This window comes from Nannospalax galili, unplaced genomic scaffold, assembly GCF_000622305.1.
Source record: "Nannospalax galili isolate Female #2095 unplaced genomic scaffold, S.galili_v1.0 scaffold6995, whole genome shotgun sequence".
Classification (NCBI taxonomy): domain Eukaryota; kingdom Metazoa; phylum Chordata; class Mammalia; order Rodentia; family Spalacidae; genus Nannospalax; species Nannospalax galili.
The window spans coordinates 65,968-87,436 of NW_008335260.1; the positions used below are offsets into that span (position 1 = coordinate 65,968).

The 21,469-nt window shown below is 37.7% G+C and overlaps 1 protein-coding gene across 1 annotated transcript in view; it reads right to left on the minus strand.

Moving 5' to 3' along the window:
* LOC103731465 (ankyrin repeat domain-containing protein 26) overlaps positions 1 to 21,469 on the minus strand; it is a gene marked incomplete at its 3' end in the record, with an annotated part of 88,909 nt that overhangs the window by 62,730 nt on the left and 4,710 nt on the right. The window contains 9 exon segments of the mRNA XM_029561954.1: positions 3,335 to 3,489; positions 3,596 to 3,656; positions 6,933 to 7,005; positions 10,586 to 10,619; positions 11,429 to 11,464; positions 12,833 to 12,897; positions 16,431 to 16,537; positions 19,830 to 20,003; positions 20,162 to 20,276. Coding sequence (XP_029417814.1) covers positions 3,335 to 3,489; positions 3,596 to 3,656; positions 6,933 to 7,005; positions 10,586 to 10,619; positions 11,429 to 11,464; positions 12,833 to 12,897; positions 16,431 to 16,537; positions 19,830 to 20,003; positions 20,162 to 20,276 — 820 coding nt within the window.

Sequence of the window (21,469 nt, forward strand, 5' to 3'; positions counted from 1 at the left end):
CATTTGGGATGTGGGTATATAGATGAATAAGATTGCTCGGGATATTCTGTATGAAATACACACACACAAAAATCAATCAATAAAATGAGTTATATTTGAGGAAGAAGCATAAAAATTTACTTCATGTTAATTAGTAGATGTGAAAAGCATGATCATTGAAATCTACCAGATGACTTTATATCCATGCTTAGATGCCAAGGATCTCAGAAAGTAACCGACTATGACTAGTAATAATTAGATATATAGGGATAGGAACGCATGTGCATCTTAGTGTCAATTGTATTAAAAATGAATTTTTCTTCAATTTTATGTCTCACAGGGTTTACGCTGAGTTCAATATTGTATAACTGTATTAATTCAACTGTGAACCTAAAAGTTTTATAGCCAATTTTGAAGGAGATGCATCTTAGCTCTGGAAATTGTTATTGAATATGTCAATGCTGCTGTAATGAAATGCTTCTTCTAATTATATGGTTATTAAATAAATAATTAAAAAATTCATACACATAAAAATAAATAAAAAAACTTTAAAAGAATATTACCACACTCAATAATCTGCTGAGTCCCAGCAAAATGAACACACTTTAGAACGGCCACCCACCCTGGAGCAACTTAAAGATGGGGGAACACAATGGGAAGGGGGAGACTAGAAAAGAGCATCTCAAAATGATGAGAGAACCTTGGGCATAAGGTATGAACAACAGTAAGCTGGTGGAGCATACGGAACTTGTCAAGACTTGACTGGTGATCTGAGGAACTTCAGTGTTTCGGTGTTTAGGGAAGATGGGTGACAGTAGATTAGAGTCAGGGATGATAAAGGTCAAAGTCTTCAGTTTGAGATGCACCGATCTTGGGGGACAGATGACTTAGAAGGCAGAGCTGAATAAATGCACTAGGAACAGTTATGACCTCACTAAAACAGCAAATGTGTGTTTAAGAAGGCAGCTATCTGTGGGGTATGGTGGCGCATGCCTTTAATCCCAGCACTTGGGAGGCAGAGGCAGGTAGATCTCTGTGAGTTCAAGGCCAGCCTTGTCTACATAGTGAGTTTCAGGCCAGCTGAGGCTACAGGGAGACCCTGTCTCAAAAAGACCAAAAAAAAAGAAAAAGAAAAAGAAGGCAGCTATCTGGGGCTGATGACACAGCTGGTAGGAGAGCGCACACATAGCATATATGCAGTTCTGGGTTCAATCTCAAGTATCACACACACAAAAGGAGGTAAATATTTGCAAGATATATTAAAAATACTAAACTAAATGCAAACATACACAGAACTCTAAAATTTTTAAACTGAAAACAAGAGGGGAAAATAATAGGGGATTCAATATTTCTTTTTTATTTTCTTTTTCTTGGTCTTTTTGAGACAGGGTCTCCCTGTAGCCCCAACTGGCCTGGAACTGTATACTTAGACCAGGGTGGCCTTGAACTCACAGAGATCCGCCTGCCTCTGCCTCCTGAGTTCTGGGATTAAAGGCATGTGCCACCATGCCTAGCGGGATTCAGTTTTTCAGTTATATATGTCAATGTTTTATAATTTAATTATTTAATTCTAAAATATGCTCATGTGCATATTTTAGATTTTTTTTTAAGTTTTGATAAAAAGATTTAATTTGCAAACAATTTAAGGTGCTACAAGATAATTTTTGAGCTGTAAATTGTTAAATTTTGCAGGGTGTAGTGGCATACCCCTTTAATCCCGGCACTTGGGAGGCAGAAGCAGGAGAAATACAAGGATCTCTTGTGAATTTGAGGCCAGCTTGGTCTACATAGTGAATTCCAGACCAGCTGGGGCTACAGGGAGACCCTGTCTCGAAAAGAGCAACAATAACAACAACAACAACAACAACAACACAAATTTGCTAAAATTTAAACTGTAAACCAGGTTTCCCAGAGTACATTTGTGGTCCCAGTGACTTGGGAGTCTGAAGCCATAGAATCACTCGAGGCAAGGAGTGTGGGGTCAGTCTGGACAGTATGAGACCCTTGTATTTTTATTTTTTAAAGAGGCTTTAAACTATAATGTGTAAATGATTATAGAATTGGGCACTTTAAAGTAATATAAAACATTATTTTTAAATCTACATGATTTTCTTATTACCCTATAACTCACAGACTAATTTCTATTATCCTATTGACACCATATGGAATGGCAGTTCATACTTAGAGAAAGGATCTGGTATATTTGAAAAAAACAACCAGCATTATTATTCAAGTTGAAGATCTGTAAGTCTTCAAATACATTTTAAAAATTTGTCGAGCTGGACCAATAGTCACATGAAAAGAATCCAAGAGAAAAAACACCATCAAAAGCAGGGTTTGGGTCTGGAGATGGCTCAGCAGTTAAAAGCACTGGCTACTCCTGCAGAAGACCAAAGTTCAGTTCCCAGCACCCCATGGTGGCTAACAATTGCCTGTACCTCCAGTTCCAGGAGATCCAACATCCTTATCTGGCCTCTGTGGGCTTCACATGACATGGTTGCACTTACATACACACAGGCAAAACACTCATACACATAAAAATAAATTTTAAAAAATGTTTTTAATCTATTTACAGCTCATGGTAGCTCAGTGGTAGAATGACAGCATGGTATGCATGAGACCCTGATCAGACCACCACTACCACCAATGAGAACACATTTAAATAACTAGAAATTTCAAACAATTTCAACTCCTTTAAAGAAAGCTGTTATCAACATTACATCCAATCAGACAAATTGTTTTAGATACACCAAGTACTAAGTCAGAAACCACGAGAACAAGAATCATATAGTAAATCAGGTAAGGCATAAAAGAAATTGCACTTTGCAGTATCTATGACCACAGATTTTTAACTATACGACATCATTTTATTCAATTAAGGAGGATTACATCTTTTATTCATTAAAATTATTATTAAATTACTAAAATTAAAAGAATCTAATACCATTTTTCAAATTATACTTACTGTTGTCCTTTAACTCCGATATTTTGTTGTGCTTTTCTAATCGTGTGAATGCCTGACTCTACATCTCATGTACTCAGTCTTGGGATTTACCTTGCCCTTCTTGAGTCATCTTCTTCCCTAGCTCTGTATCACGTAAGTGTGCTCTTTTGGTGGCTCTCTATTTCTTTCCTTCCATAACAGCATATCTAAGCATTGATTATTCCCAGCAACTTCTCTGACTCTCAGACCTGAACACGCAGCTCTCCTATTACTAACTTGTTTTCTAATATGATCTTATTGCCTTGTGTCTTCTAGGACTTTGTCATAACTGTGACAACTGTAAAGATGGTATGGGAAAAGAACACAAAAAAAAACGGTTAAAAAAACGACAACAGAAATCAAACACCTTACCCTTGGGTCAGGTGACAGGAAAGAAGGAGGAGCAGAGCCCTGGCCTCTGACTGATGTTTGAGGAACTGTCTCAACTACATCTTCATTTTCATTGTTGGAATCACCGCTGTCAAACGTGATTCTATTTTCCAGTTTCCCAAAATCATAATTTGCTTCTATGACAATTTAAAAGAGAAAAAAATACAAGAAAATATTTGTAATTTTACATCAATGTAATGTAATAAGCAATGCACAACAATAGGCAATCCTCAAATGACTTACGATTTTTCTTGGATTGCTGAGCAGCAGTCCACAGCTCTGTGAAGTTTACTTTGGGGACATTCTAGAAAAACAAATAATAGTTTTAAGAATAACAAGTACTAGCTGTGCATGGTGGCACACGCCTTTAATCCTAACACTCAGAGGGAGAGGCGGGCAGAGATCTCCATGAGTTCAATGCCAGGCTGGTTTACATCCACATCCACCAAGGCTACATACAGTGAGACCCTGTTGCAAAAAAACAAAATAAGTGGTAGATTTGATAAAGTGATGACGCTCACTCTTACTACAAGAATTGACGCAGAGCACATGTTTCTGAACCCTTCAGATATAGATTCCAACATCAGTTCTGCCATTTATCAACCTACATACCCTTCTAACATGAGGATTATGAGATAATAGAGATATTATCAAAATGTTAGTCTCCTTACATCTAATGATTATTGTAAAAATATTAATTGTTTAAATGAAAATAACCTTGAAAAAAATTTATCCTACAATTTATAGTGCTTCTGAAAATAAGCATTTCAAGAAATTTCAATGAATCACTTAATACACTCTGAGTGAACTTCCATGACTTATATTTGCATGGATTACCTGGAGAGGAGGACTAGGAGAGATTATTTTTAAGCAGCAAATGTGTTGGAATTGCAAACAGTGTAAGTTATCTACTCTGTGTACCAAAAAGCAAAACACAAATGATTACTTAAATTTAGTTCTTTTTAAGAAAGAGAGGAAAAAAGAATAAATCTTATGGGGCAAAGACTGACAAAAGAAAGCCACAGAGAGTCACTAAAAAGAAAAATGGAATTATTATGTCAGTGATGGAGAGGGTGCAAGACAGAAGAGACCCTGGAGAAACTTGCCCTGAAAGGAGACATGTAGGGTAGGAATGGAGAGAGGAAAAGAGGGACAGGGAGGGAGGGAAAGAGAGCAGGAGGGAGTGAAAGGGGGGAGGAAAAGAGAGGGAGGGAGAACCTTGAATGTTTTAGAGGAGGAAAACATTTAAGCACAAAGTTTGTAAAAAAGTGTGAGTGCCTTTGTTCGTAGTACATTCCTAATAATGATTTGTATTACATTATATTTTTGTAGATTACTATAATGAAAGGTTTATTAAAATAAGTAATGCTTAATCAATTAATCATGGTTATCTACCTGAGAGATGTGACACAACTGTTAGAGAAAGAAGACACTGGAAAAAGTCATGTTCCATTTTTCCACTTGAAGAAAGAATTGTTAATCAGAATTCTTTAGCTAATATATAGCTTCAAAAGATAATGTTATTTAATACAAGAAGTGGGTCTCAAAATAAGTTTAAGAAATTTTAATCTAAAAATCACAGTCTAACGCAGTTTCAAGACATTAGACTGGAGCCTTCTTCACTATTCACGATACTTCTTTGTTGCATTTTTATAAGCAGTATTTCCTCAGCACAACTCAACTGAATTTACATTCTAAACATTATCAGGGAACATAAATGCAACCCATGCTTTTAGAAATTCAGTAGACTTTAATGCTGGGTACATCATGTACATTACTGTAATATTCAACCTACACAGAAATCCTCTTGCCTGTTTACATTCAATATTAAAAATGCCTCTTATGACTCCCAGAGACTAACCCAGCACAGAAATGGGAAAATGAACAGCAGACCCCAATCGTACCTAAAAGAATGTTGGCAACTGATTGCTGCTAGATGAGGAAGAGCTTATCTTCCTAAAACAAGGAACTCTAGACAGGCTGACTAGATGCAGGAGATGAACTAGCATTGGGTAACGATTAGGGGCACTGATAACACAGTGGACAGTAACAGGAACAACAGAGTATATGGGCTTCAGTGGGTTGCGGGGAGGCTATGAGAGGGTGCCATTTAGGATGTGGATATAAAGATGAATAAGATAGTTTGGGATGTTCTGTATGAAGTACACACACACAAACACAAATCAATAAATAAAAAAATGAAAAAAAGTCCCAGAGTCTTTAAAAAATCAAAACACATAAAAGTGCATAGACTCCTTTAAAAGTTTCTTAACTCTGGGCTCCTGTAAAATCCAAAAAAGTACTGTCTATTTCAAAAGGGAAGAATTGATGGCAGCTACGAACTGTCCTTAACTCCAGTTCCAGGGGAATCTGACGCCCTCTTCTGACCTCCGTGGCATTGCATGACATGGGTGCACTCACATACATGCAGGCAATACACTCATACACACAAAATAAAAATAATAAAATATATTTTAAAAAATGCCTCTTACATTTAAATCTTTGTTCTACATGCTCCAAGACACACAAATGCTTTCTAAACTACACTAGCTCAAGGATGCAAGAGCTCTAAAATGAATATTTATATAACTAAGTACGAATACACCAAAATTTTCAAACAAATGTGATACAAGGACTAGACATGGGTAGCTTAAAAACTACAATGCAGCCGGGTGTGGTGGCGCACACCTTTAATTCCAGTACTCAGGAGGCAGAGGCAGGCGGATCTCTGTGAGTTCAAGGCCAGCCTGGTCTCCATAGTGAATCCAGGCCAGATGGGGCTACAGGGAGAACCTGTCTCAAAAACAAACAAACAAACAAAAAAGCCAAAAAAAAAAAAAAAACCCACTACAACGCAAAAATTTCTGAAATTACTTTCATTATATGGTTGAAGAGTTTATGGTTTTAGAGCTGGCTATTACTTGGGGCAAAACATGTACTCTGATTAAATGAAGAGCTGTTACACTCTCAATGGAATGACCTGGAAAACAGTGCAATCCCTATCAATATAGAATGTGATAAACAGATTTAAAATTGTCTGTTTCTACAATTGCTAATATTATGGTAATTTACATATAGAACCAAGTATAAAAACAGAACCTAAAAACTATACCATACTAATAGATGTCCAAGAAAAAAATCAAAACCAAAACCAAAACTGAATATTGTATGTTGTACAGTTTTGAAATTAAATGCACTATGGAATCCCTATGATTTATTATACTAACTGGGCTCATTAAAGATTAATTTAGGTGCATTAGAAAAGTCATATTCGTAAGTGAAAATGATAGTAAGGTATATTTACCAAAGCAGTTCTTGATCAAATTTCCTATTTTCTCTAGTACAGTAAAGCTCTCCTTGATATAATTTTCCTTTATGTATTTTCCAGCCCATTCTTTTTCAGCCTCTACTACCACCTAGAGAATAAGCAGTCTTTCATATTCATCAAATTATAAAACAATACTCAACTAGTCATAGTTCTATAAAATGGTATTCTCTGACCGATATTCCTCATAAAACAAAACACTACACAAAACAAAGTTCAAAGCAAAAAAATTATTTTGATAAAATAGCACTCTACCTTGTTATCAAAATTATAGTCATCCTCATCTGATGTAGGCCAGGAATCATCAGGGCCAGGTGTGTTAGAACGCCTTTTAACAAAAACAATAAGTTCAATTCTTAAAAGGCATCTAAAGACAGGTCAATTATATTTATCAATATAATAAATGTTTCTTCACTGACATGATTAAAATGTGACCTCTTTTAAAAACTTTTTAGTTCCCTCTTTCTGCTCCTACTTCTCTCACTCTTAACTACTTGTAGCCTTGCTTTTAGTTCCATATCAAGGCACGAAAGCCAATGTATCAGCCTGTTCTAAAAGCTGAACTGAGAATCTAATAAATGTCTGGCATAACTTGTTTCAAGAACTGAACCAAATCTGACAACCTAAAATAAGGTAGAAAGATACACCGCCTGCTCTGCACCGTGTATCCCTTGTTCAAAGGCTGAGCTGGGTAACTCAAAAATGGCAGCCCTGGTTCTTCAGCAAAGAAATTACATATTAAAAAGACCCTGTGAGCCAGGTCTGGTGGTACATGCCTGCCTGCAATCACAGCGCTCAGAAGGCAAAGGGGGCAGGTCTGCCAAAAGTTCGAGGCTAGTCTGGTTTACATGGTGAGTACTAGACTAGGCAGGGCTGTATAATGGGACCCGGGACCCTACAGCTTCCAGCTACCTTAAATAGTATAGGGGATTTCCGAAATCGTTAAGGAGTTTGAAAGTTAATTTAAGTATATTTAAGTACAAACGTCAAAGAACAAATGCATGTATTGTTATTGGCAATACATTTCCCTGCGATTAAAACTATATTAAATAGAAACTCTAAAAATCCAATTATTTTTCCAAACTTTGTCAAGCCTTACTTACATACCCATAGACTGTCAATCACTTGAAACCCTTCATAGGTACGCAGACACTCAAAAGCATAGACTTCTGGGAAAGCAGAGTTCTAGCAGTTGAACCACTGTTTCCCCCCTCAGCTACCTAAGTATCTTCATTTCTAGAGGCCTGCACTCCTCCCAGACCCCTCAATAGCAGGCTTCAATGGCAGTTTCCAAACTTGAAATGTCAGCTTATAAAAGACACAGACTCCAGAGACAAGTATGGGCTCAAATGACCAACAGAGCAGCTCTCTGTTTCCTGATATTGGGAGGCAAGTTAAATGGAGACTCGATCACTGGTTCTCAGGACAGACCTGTTACCAACTACCCAAATGAAGCTCCATGACAGTTTGCAGCAAATCTATCCTTCCTGACCCTGACCCTACAGGTCAACAGGAAGGAATCGGTGAGCTGGGAAGGGTGTAGCTGAGGGGCACCTGCCCTGCTAAGGTACATGCACATCTAGTCCCTTGGCACTTGAGGAGCTCTAAGCCACTTTCTGTAAAAGGAGGTGGCAGTAAATGTGGTACTGCATTCTTGTCTGCTACAAAGACTCCTCAGTAGCTCAAAATCTTTTAAAAATTTCAGCATAAGTTCTTCCAGTCAAACAAAAAAGAACAATCTGTTCAGGACTCCCTTGAAAACCCTATTTTAATATGCTTTTTAGATAACTTCCAACATATTGTACCCTTAATTCCTGTGTTGTACTGAGCGTATTATAAACTCCAATACAATCGTCTTTTTTTTGTCTTTGAGACAGGGTCTCCCTGCAGTCCCAGGTAAGCTGGAACTCACTACGTAGACCAGGCTGGCCTTGAACTCACAGAGATCTGCCTACCTCTGCCTCCCAAATGCTGGGATTAAAGGTGTGTACCACCACACCTGGCAAACTCTGTAACTTCTATTCCTTTATAAGCCCCAATCCAGTGACGTCCTCTGTAACTTCTATTCCCACATAACCCCATATTGTCCCTCCTTAAATCCTCCTCCTCCTAAATGCATCCATATTCTTTTCAACTGGGCTCATTAAATTCACTCCACCACTCTGTTACCAAACACTCACCTAAAGAATGATAAATAAGGAAGAATATTGAGCTTAGAAGTGAGAAGTTGATTCAAATTTCACTTCAGTGAATTACGACATTCAGGTAAACCAATTTAATTTTGCAGTTTCAAGTTCTCCATCAGAATAATCACTTGGCCAAGATGGTAAACAGACTGAAGTACTAGAGATAGGTTGTTTAGTCTCTTACGTTTCCTTAAAATTCTGAACTTCTAGTGTATTTGATTTTATCTAAAGAATACTCAATTGACAAAAATAACAAAAATGGTGTTCTTAAAAAAATCAATAAAAATTAGTTATAAAAAGTGAATACAAAGTAAGGAAAAATGCTTAAGAAAAATTACGCTGGGAAGATGGTTCTGCAGTCCCAGGGTGAGGACCGGAACTGGGATCTCAGAAATCCACATAACTGCTGGGTGGGTGAGGCGGCCTACCTGTACTTCTAATCTCAAGAGAGATGGGACCCCAGAACAAACTAGCTTGCAAGACAAGCCGTATGGATCCTAGCAAGCTCTGGGTTTATTTTAGAGACCCTGACTAAATGAATAAAGCTGAAGAGCGATCATGGATGATTTCCAGCATCAACCTTGGGCCTCAACATGGAAGTACACCCACTCAAGTGTGTCCACACACATGGGAAAACAAGCATACGGATACACATGTACCACATGCACACATGAAAAATGGGAAAGGAAAAAAAACTGCCAGGGAACTAGGTAGGGTACTTTCCTTAAAAGAGTAGCCTCAGTGGAAAGAGCAGCCCACTGCCTCACTGAGACACCAGTGAGTTGAAAAATCAACATAGAAGTACCTTCTAGGACTGGGATTGGTGGAGGGCTTATGTATGCACAAAGACCTGGAAATGATCCCCACTCTGGCAAAAAACTGTACCAATATGGTAGCACAGACCTATAATCCCACACTTGGGAGGTGGAGGCAGGAAGATCAGAAGTTGAAGGTTATCCTTGACTACATAGCAAATCTGAGGCCAACCTGGGCTATAAAAGACCCTGTTATAAATAAAGTAGACACTACATATAATTAATAAGTTAGTCTACACACAGATATTCTATGTGTCTAGTAAAATAATTCCTCTCTAGGACTTGTCTGACTTTGTAACTTCTATGGTACTATGGCCCTAGCTGAATGAGATCTACCCTTCTTAAAACCCTCGATGGTAAAGGGTACTGATTACCATTGCAATTGTCAAAAATATTAAGACAAACTCTTGAAGTAAAACTGGGTTTCTCAGGAAAACTCTAAATCAAAGTTAACACATAACCGAACTTACTTTCTAAATTGATCTGACCTATATTTTGATCCCAGGACTGTATTGGTCCCCATAGTCTATGTAGAGGGCAAAGGATTACATTTTGGAGCTGCATGAGAGTCAAATCATAGGAATGCTACCTATGAATTATGGGATCATGAGCCAATTAATAAGTCTGAGTGACTGCTACCTAATCTCAAGGAAGGAAGGGAGGGAGGAAACAAAGGAGGGAGGGAGACAAGGAGGGAGAGAAGAAAGGCTGGTTTATTTATAGTAGCACAAATATTTTGCAAAGCTTTGTGACCAGTGTAACAATTATTAATCATATCAACACATTACAGTTATCTAGTCCACTGAAGAACTTGACAAATCTTAGTTTCTTTTCTGTGTATTCCCAAGTTATCATAAATTAAGAATGCTAAAAATAAAAAAAAAGAACACTAGACATCCCTACCTACCTGATTGAAGAGTCATCTTCAGAACTCTTATCCACTATAAAGAAAAACATAAAATACATTTTAAATAATTTTAGAAAAATATAAAACAATGAAGTATTATTAATATCAATGCTTTCTTAGAAGTATTCCTTTAGTAGCATACTAGAGACCATCAGAGGATGAATAGTAATTATACTACTGATAGGTAACTAATATATTAAGAATTCTTCCTTTTCTTCATAGTTATAAGATCTAAAGAACAGAATTCATAAAAATCAGGTATCTAAAAGTCAACTGCTATGTACAATGATCCTAATCCCAATTGAATACTATCACCCGACAGCAGATAGTATAATTAGTTGACGGTCTCAGACAAAAGCGTGGCTTTTCTGCATTGACACTAGAATCACAGGAGTCCACTTATTTTCTTGTGACACAACACAGCTTCTCCAGATATTCGGTGAAAGCTTGCTGGGTTCTGGATGCAGACCCTGGCAGAAATGAGCTCAGTCTGGGCAGCATACTCTACAGTATGGTGACATACAGAGAAAGACCAATGACAAGAATCCTCATGAAGGCTTTCTAGCTGCCAGTGCAGGAGTTCAAGAGAATCAGTGTGTGCATCTTCACTAACCCTTTTCTGGGGAAGATGCTAATAAGCTTCCTTCTTTTTATGTAGTCTTCATTTTCTCTACTTTGTAGGCGGGTAATCATAATGGAGGACAGTGATAATGTATGTTTGGGTGTCACAGGGTAAATGGAGAAAATTTTGTACTTTCCTGTTAATTGTGTCATGAACCTAAAATTTCCCTAAGAACCAAAGTTGTAATGGGGAAGAGGATAGACCAATGGTAGAGTATTTACCTCGCATGTATGAGGCCCTGGGTTCCACTCCCAGTACTAAAACAGAAAAGAGAAGGAAGGAAGAAGAAAAAAGTTATTGAGTGAAAAAAATATATTTACTGAGCTTACTATTAACAAACATTACAGTAAGACATTAAAACTGGAGATAAGGGGGGTGGAGAGATGGCTCAGGGGTTAAGAGCACTGGCTGCTCTTACAGAGGACCGGGGTTCAATTCCCAGCACCCACATGGCAGCTATGAACTGTCCTTAACTCCAGTTCCAGGGGAGTCCGATGCCTTCTTCTGACCTCTGCAGCACTGCACGACACAGGTGCACTCACAAACATGCAAGCAATACACTCATACACATAAAGTAAAAATAATAAATTTTAAAACATATATAAAACTGGAGATAAAGGTCAAAGTATGGGTATTCGCTGATAAACTGAAGAATTAGAAAATATATAGAACTATTTCAATTTTATACCTAGGCAGGAAGCTGATAAAATTATTTAAAAATATTTTATCTACTTCTAGTGACGTTACTTTATAGTGACACAAATATCTGTCATAATATTCCTTTAATAAATGCAATCCAGGGGCTGGAGAAATGGCTCAGTGGTTAAGAGCACTGACTACTCTTGCAGAGGACTTGGATTCAATTCCCAGCACCCACACGTCAGCTACAAACTGTCCTTAACAACTCTAGTTCCAGGGGAATTCAACGCCCTCTTCTGACTTCCAAGATATTGCATGACACAGGTGCAGTCACATACATGTAGGCAATACACTCATGGACCTAAAATAAAAATAATTTAAAAAAAAATTTTTTTAAATGCAATCCATTCACTGCAGTAACAATAAAAATTCATTTTTATAATAAGTGCAATTTGCTGTAAGGTACATATGGAGGAAACGTAACAATAATTGAAAATCTTTTTCTTACAGGATTTCAGAGGTCAAAACTAAATAAATGAATTTTTTTCAAAAACTACTGTTTAAAATATTTTACTCATTATTTTTATGTGTATGAGTGTTTTGCCTACATGCATGTATGTATGTAAGTGCACCCATGTCATGCAATGCCCACAGAGGTCAGAAGAGGGTGTTGGATCCCCTGGGACTAGAGTTACAGATGGTTGTTAGCTGTCACAGTGGGTGCTGGGATTCAAACCAAAGTGCTCTGCAAGAGCAGTCAATGCTCTTAACTGTTGAGCCATCTCTCCAGCCCCAAGTTTTAGACTGTAAATTTCTTTTAACTAATTTCTTAAATAATTCTAAATTCTAGCTAAGAAATTAAGAAAACAGTACAAATGTCACTTGTACATTTTTTAATACTGTTCTTCTGCGATCAAAACTTTCTTAACCTTATACTGTTACCTAGGGTAGGACCATCAAGAGTGATTCTTTATCATAAATCTTACCTGGACTGCTAGTTTCAGAGTTTTTTGGTCTCTCTTCATCACATTCAAAAAGTGTCTGCCTGTTGCTACGTACAAAAAAAGCAATAGAGAATTATTATTTAAATCCTTATATAATTACCATATATAACAACATTTCAAACAATACCAAATCATATCAGGACTTCATCCCATACAATTCAAATGTGTAAGCTCTTCAAGCTTTTCAGCGTGCTCCTAGCTAAGAAACAACGGAGGGAGAACAGTTCCGACATGAAAGCGGTGGATAACTGGATTGGCCTGACAGAACAGAAAGCGTCCTGAATACGGAAGCCCTTGCTCTGTGACCAGCTGTTTGCTCCTGGACAACTCATTTCTCCTAGGCTGAAAACTTCCTTTTAAAAATTCAGAATTTTAGGGGCTGGAGAGATGGCTCAGTGGTTAAGAGCACTGACTGTTCTTGCAGAGGACCTGGGTTCGATTCCTAGCACCCACATGGCGGCCACGAACCATCCTCAACTCCAGTTCCAGGGGAATCTGAAGCTCTCTTCTGACCTCAATGGCATTGCACAACATGGGTGCACTCACATATATGCAGGCAATACACTCATACACCTAAACTAAAAATAATAAATATTTTTTTAAAAATTAAGAATTTTAGAAGCTTATTTTACTATGTTCTTATGAAGATTCAAGAAGAAAATATAAAAATATGTTCATATAAATAAAATATTGGAATAATCTGTTCTTTGTGCTAAACTCTTTTGGAGTCCCAAGTAACATATGAATTAGCTGTTTTTTACAGGTTCTACTGATGTTACACTTAGCAGAAAATATCAAGTCTTAATATAGATATTAGCTGGTCAATACTTTGTGGCTATTCTGTTTAAGTCAAATCAGCTGCATAATAATTTGAAACCAAATTTGATGGTAAACAATAATCTGTTCTTTGTGCTAAACTCTTTTGGAGTCCCAAGTAACATATGAATTAGCTGTTTTTTACAGGTTCTACTGATGTTACACTTAGCAGAAAATATCAAGTCTTAATATAGATATTAGCTGGTCAATACTTTGTGGCTATTCTGTTTAAGTCAAATCAGCTGCATAATAATTTGAAACCAAATTTGATGGTAAACATTATTATTCCATTAAATTAAGTCCTATTATTGAACTAATCAATCACACTAAGGGTAGAAAAAATAAGCATTAAGACTTAGCTTGTAGCCAGGCATGGTAGTGCACACTTTTAATCCCATACTCAACAGGCAGAGGCAGGTGGATATGTGTGAGATCAAGGCCAACCTGGTCTACATAGCGAGTTCCAGAGCAGCTTGGGGATACAGGGAGATCCTGTCTCAAAAAAAAAAGAAAAGAAAAGAAAAAAAAGAAAGACCTGGCTTGGATGTTATTCCTTCTCTATCTAATCAAGCTCTGAACCTGCAGCTCTTTCTTTAAATGCTTAATCTCTACTTTTATCTCTAACTGACTTGGAAGGCATAGTCCTCTTTTACACATGGAGACTGGTGGACATAAGGACCGGAGTCTCTTAAATGCACTGTAATCTACTTTAGATTTAGATTTCTACTAGAGGACACTGGATATCTTCTATCATGCTCCACCTTACTCCTTTGAAACAGGGGTCTGCTGGTTGTTTTTTGTCAACTTGACAAAAACTAGAATCACCTAGGAAGAAGAACTTCAATAAAGGAATTTCCTACATCAGTCCAGTCTGTGGACATGTCTATGAGGCATTTCTTAATTGCTAATTATGTAGGAGGGCCTAGCCCACTGTGGACCATACCATCTCTGGGCAGGTGGGCCTGGGCTGAGCAAGTCACCGGGAACACACTAGAGTAAGCAGTGTTCCTCCATGGTCTCTGCTAATTCAGTTCCTGCCTCCAGATTTCTGCCTGGAGTTCCTGCCTGACTTCTCTCAGTGATGGATCCTGCCTTGCTAGTGTAAAATGAAATAAAATCAACCCTTTCCTCCCCAAGTTGGTTTTGGTCAGTCTTTTATGACAGCAACAGAAAGCAAACAAGGACAAGGTTCTTTCACTGAACCAGAAGCTAATCTTTTTGGCTAGGCCAGCCAGCCAAAGAGGTCCCAGTATCCACCTGCCTCCCACACTGGAGTCACAGGCACACACAGCCATGCTTGGCTTTTAAACATGGGTGCTGGAGATTCCAGCTCATGTCCTTCTAATTGCACAGCAAACACTCCTACCCTCTGAGTTATCTCTCCAGCAGAAACAATCTTATAAATCACCCTCAAGGATATATTATCCTCCTTTTCATATGAGAAGCTTATTTTGTGATAAGTAATGTTTGTGAGATCATATACCCAAGCAAGAGGGAAAAGCTAAGACTTAAACCCAGTAACAAGTGAACCTAAAACTACTTCATTTCCTATTATTACAAACTAATGGCTTATTTTCATTAAAAGAAAAGACAGTCCATTTAAGGTATCTTTTTCCTTCTGGCCAAGCCAATTAAAAAAAATAAACATCAAAATATATTAGAACATTTGAAATGAACAGAATAGAACATTACATACAGTAATGATTATTAGCGTCTGAAGGATAACCTCAACATTCTTCAAAGAAAATAATTTAAAACAAAGAGACATTAAAAAGACAAAATGATCTGCAATTCCTACTTATACTTAATACAGCATTTTGAAAGGAAAAGTATAGATGCAGAAGTTTAAATTTAACAAAAAAGGTTCAAAAAGCAAACAAAAAAAAAAATCAAAATACATTAGAACATTTGAAATGAACAGAACAGAACATTACATACGGTAATGATTATTAGCGTCTGAAGGATAATCTCAACATTCTTCAAAGAAAATAATTTAAAACAAAGAGACATTAAAAAGACAAAATGATCTGCAATTCTTACCTATACTTAATACAGCATTTTAAAAGGAAAAGTATAGATGCAGAAGTTTAAATTCAACAAAAAAGGTTCAAAAAGCAAACGAGAAGTTTAGAGAACTAATGAGAAGCTGGTACAACTACAAGATCACAGGACCAACACAATCAGATTATGAACACCAGTCGTTACTAAGAAGGACCATAAGGCGACCACAGGCTGTGTTGCCTGGTGTGAAAACTGTTTTTCTACCGAACTAATGTAATGTGTTGGTATCCTTCAATATATCTCAATAATTGGTAATCTTCCTATTAATTTATATTTCTATTAAGTGGTTAACACTCTAAAATACCATTTAATTAATTAATTTAATTAACATTGGCACATGTACATGTGCATGTACATGTGTGCATATGTCTCATATTAAATGCATGTGTGTTGGTACGCACACTTTGTACACACATTTGAAGGCCAGGAGGAGGGCCTTGGTTATCTCCTCTACCACTCTCCCCTACCTTTTGTTTTTGAGACAGGGCCTCACTGAACCTGAAGTTTGCAGTTTCAGCTAGAATGGGTGGTCAGTAAGCGCCCAGGATCTGCTTGTCTCTGGGCCCTAATACTTGGACCACAAGCATACACAGTCATAACTGGCTTGGAAATGAGCACTGGAGATTTGAACTGACAGCAAGCACTCTAAACCACTAAATGTTTCTTCCACCCTTATATTTTTTAAAGGAACAATCTACTGTACCTTCCAAGCTCATCAACTGCATGAATACTTGCTTTCTTCTTTACTAAAAATTCCACAATCTCTTGTTTATTTTCCTTTACACCAAGTAACAGTGGTGTGAGGTCATCCTATAAGACAGTAAGATCAATTTATAATTCACAAAACTCCATGCTTCTCAACTGAACTGAAAACCTTTAAATGCCTATAGTCTATGAATGTAAACACAGACTATAGAAAGTAAATGAATAGTTGTTTCTTCCATCTCACACAGCTGCACTTTCACAAGTGCTGTTCCTTCCCTTTAAAATGCCCATCCACTGCTCAGATGGTTACTAGAACTCCAGTGTTCTCAAAACTTAGGGTCAGGCACCTCAGGAATCTATACATCATGGCATATATTACAGAACTTACCATGGTATTTCAGAGTTATGTGATTACAACCCATCTAAATTAAGCATTTCTTTAAAAAATTTTTTATTTTATATGTACAAGTATATTTAAGTGCACTTGTGCCATGCAATGCCCATGCAGGCCAGAAGAGGGCATTGGATTCCCTGGAACTGAAGTCATGGATGATTGTTAGCCACCATGCGGGTGCTGGGAACAGAACCCAGGTCCTCTTTGAAAGCAGCCAGTGCTCTTAACTACTGAGTCATCTTTCCAGCCCCTAAATCAAGCATTTCTTGAAGGCAGGAGCTGTATCTTTTGTTACAATAGCTCTAATAACAGTTGCTAAAGGTTTTTAAGTATTTTATTAAATTAATATGCTAAATCATCTCTAGAGCAGAGTTTCTTAACAGAAATATCAAAAAGTATTTACTTTTCCAGAAGTTAAACATTAACCAAAGCTTCTATGATCATATTCATTTATTAATTTTTACAAACTTTATCTTTATTTGAAATTACCTTTTGTGGCAAATACTAAAATTTAAGGAATATGTTTCGGCAATGCAGATTTGAAAGTTTTACAATAATATGGACCATTTTATCTAGGGTATACAAAGTTTCATCTAAGGTATACAAATTATTTGATTCTCTTCCATTTATGATGCCAGGACACCAGAATCCAATGTCAGACACTCTTGCTTCAAGTGAGGCACTGTGAAAATAGGCTCTGAATTAAAAGATGCAGGCTTTAGATGGGCTTTCAGTGCTTGTTAATAAATGTCCCATTGAGGGCTGAAGAAATGGCTTAGCAGTTAAGAGCACTGGCTGCTTTCGAAGAGGACCTGGGTTCAATTCCCAGCACCCCCAAGATAGACTTGTAACTTTGAAACTGCCAGGAAAAATGGAGATAAAAACACTTCAAGATATAGGCATAGTCTAGGGCTTTCTGAAAAGGATTCTCTTAGTAGCACAGGAAAGAATTCCAAGAACTGACAAATAGGATTACATGAAATTACGAAGCTTCTCACAGCAAAGGAAACAATCGCATAGTGAAGAGATGGCCTACTGAATGGGAAAAAAAATCTTTGCCAACTACACATCAGTCAGGGGATTTACATCAAGACCTAAAGAACTATAAAGGCTGAGCGTGTGTGTACACACACAAACACACACACGCATGTACACCCCCCAAAACAACAAAATAATGCTTCCAACCAATAAATGGGCTAATGACCTGAGAAGACTGTTCTTGAAATAGTACAAATATCCAGTAAGTATTTGAAAAAGTGCCCAACATCCTTAGCCATCAGGTAAATGCAAATGAAAACTGTTTTGAGATTCCATCTCACCTCTAGTCAGAACCACCATCGTCCCCCCAAACAAACAATAAATGCTGGTGGGGATGTGAGAAAGCTGAAGCTCTTTCCTCCCTGGTACGGGGAAGGAAGAACCTTTACCTTTACACATAGTTGGTAGGATATAAATTGTACTTCCATATGGGTATCAGTATAGCAGTTTCTCAAAAAACTAGACTACCTTGTACAATCCAGCTATGGCATTCTTGGATATGTACCTGAAAGTCAATATACCCTGCACATACCTGTACTTCCACATTTATTTATTCACAACAGCTAGAATTGGAGCCATCTCTAGCAAAAGATGAATGGATAAAGAAAATGTGGTATATAAACAGGAATTTCATTTAGACATAAAGAAAAAGGCAGTCAAAATCTGGCAGGAAATTAGATGGAAAATGGATCAATATGTTAAGCAAAACAAGCCAGACTCACACAAACATATCTTCTCTCATATAGAGAACTTGGGTTTAAAATTATACAGTGGGGCTGGAGAGATGGCTCAGTGGTTAAGAACACTGGCTGTTCTTGCAGAAGACTGGGTTCAAATGCCAGCACCCACATGGCAGCTAACAACTGTCTGTAACTACAGTTCCAGGGGATCTGACAGCCTGTTCTGTCCTCCACAGGCATAGCACGACTCGGGTGCACTACATGAAGGCAATACATGCATACACATAAAATAAAATTAAAAAAAAATTATACAGTATCTTTGTGCATATGTGTGTGTGGGGGGATATTTGAGTATATGGGGAGGGGGGTGTAGGTCCTGGAACTAGAAAGCAAGTCATGAGATCTTAAGTGGGGGAAAGATGAGGTAACGGAATACATGTGACATGAAGGCAGAAGGCAAGGGCTATTTGGGGGAAACAAAGCAAACACCTAGACCAGGGCCTGGGGTACTGGAAGGGCAACTGGAGAAGGGAGACAAGACAAATAAGAACAACACACAATGGCTCATATGTACAGACACATTTCTTTGTAAGCAAACTTAAAATATCTAAAGAAAACAAAACAAAAAAACCCAAAATGATGAAAAAAAATTTTTTTACTGCAATGGGGCCAGTGAGATGGCTCAGTGGGTAACCTGCTGACAACAGGAGTTTAATCCCTGGGACCCACATGGTGGACAGAGAGAAGCAACTCCCCAGAGTTATCTTCCAACCTCCATGCACCAGCTGCGGCATACACGTGTGCCTCTCAACCCCCACAACAAATAAACAAATGTAATTTTAAAAACTTTAAGGCAGGGGTTGGAGAGATGGCTCAGCGGTTAAGAGCACTGACTACTCTTGCAGAGGACCCAAGGTCAATTCCCAGCACCCACATGGCGGCTACGAACCATCCTTAACTCCAGTTCCAGGGGAATCTGAAGCCCTCTTCTGACCTCCGCAGCACTGCACAACATGGGTGCACTTACATACAAGCAGGTAATACACTCACACACATGAAATAAAAATATTAAAAAAAAAACCTTTAAGGCAAGGGTTCATCAATGAATTTCTAACATTGATGTACATGGATTATTTTGAACACAATGAAAGTTATCTTTAAAGAACAATTATATTCAAACTAAGATCCCATCAATGGATGGAAACGTCATGTGCAGAGGCCTCAGGATCTAGCCATTTCTGGAACTATCCACACAAATGATACCACAGAGTGCTTCACTAATCACCTTGTTTTTCATCTCCGTGTCTGCACTGTGTAAAAGCAGTCTGGCTGCTATGGATATGCTCTCACCACGCACAGCATAGTGGAGCGCTGTGTTGCCGCTGGCATCCATCACGTTCGGATCGGCCCCGTGTTCCAGCAGTATGGCTGCACACTCCTCTTCTTGGCACTGCACAGCCTGTTGTTATTACATCAAGAAACAGATGACCAGTTTAGGAATTCAAAATAAAAATTCTGCAGGCTTTGTTCATTGATATATTTAAATGAAATAAATGTTTCTCACCCTAAGTATTTAAACTGAAACCATCTCATGCTAAGTTGCTGGTTACCTCATACCTTAATGAGAGCTGTGCTGTTCTCACTGTCGCGGGCATCTATGTCGCATTTTCGCTCTACTAAGAGAGTCACCACTTCTGGATGGCCATAGGCACAGGCAAAATGTAGAGCAGTCCTGTGAAAGTGAGAGTGCTTTTTAGCAAATTACAGAACATCACCTAAATACATATTTCATGAAATGTAAACATTAAATAGCATGCAACGTCTCTTCTTCCAAACAAGGATTTTTCTTCTGACAACAGTATATTCAGGAAAGTACAAGCCATTTGGTTTTTCTGTCTGGTGCTGCAGATGTAGCCCTGAGACTCACAGGCTGAGCAACACTCTATTACTACATTCCTAGCCCACAGCCTCCAATTTGAACAAAGCATGGGCTTTGGATTTAGCTTTTGAATTGGGTATGAAACCTATTTTAAGATCTGTTACTAATTAGCTATCACCTAGCCTTTCTCTGCCTCAATTTTCTCACCCATAAAATGGTTAAAGGCACTTGCCACGAAAGTCTAACCACTTGAACTCGGTCCCTAGATCCCACAGTGAAAGGACAAAGCTGACTTCAAAACCTTGTCCTCTGATTTCCATATGTATGCCAGTGTGCATGCACCCTCACTCACACATTCATGTGCACATGTACAGACACACACACACACATGCCATACACACACAATAACAATGAATTAAATAAAAATTTAAAGATAATAGTCATCTCAAAGGATACCACTGTGATGCTTAACTGAGAATCTACACAAAATCTTTAACATACTTTCCAATGTAAATAGTACAATTGCTGACTACTGTTGGTAACTATTTCTATTATTTAACAAAGACAACACAAACTGAACGGCTGGAGGTGGAGACAGTGAGCAAGTCCAGGCTCCAATCCCAGCAAAAAAGCAGGGTGCAAAATCAACATTTAAAAAAAGTTGCCAACTTTTCTTTAATCCCCACAAACTTGTTGAAAAAGAAATCAGGAAAACAATTCCATTGACAACAGCCTCAAAACAAACAAAAACAACAAAACAAACTCATGAAGAAACCCAATGGAGAGAACATTCTCTACAACGAAAAATTTAATACATTAAAGAAAAAAAAGAATGGAAGAGAGAAACAGCTTCCCATGTTATGGATTAGCAGTATTGATATTGCAGAATATTATGAAAATATATTTCTAAAACAGAACTACAGATTTAATGTATGGCCCATCAAAATTCCATGACATTCTTTTTTTAATATTTTATTTATTATTTTTATTTTATGTGTATGAGTGTATTGCCTGCATGTATGTGAGTGCACCCATGTTGTGCAACG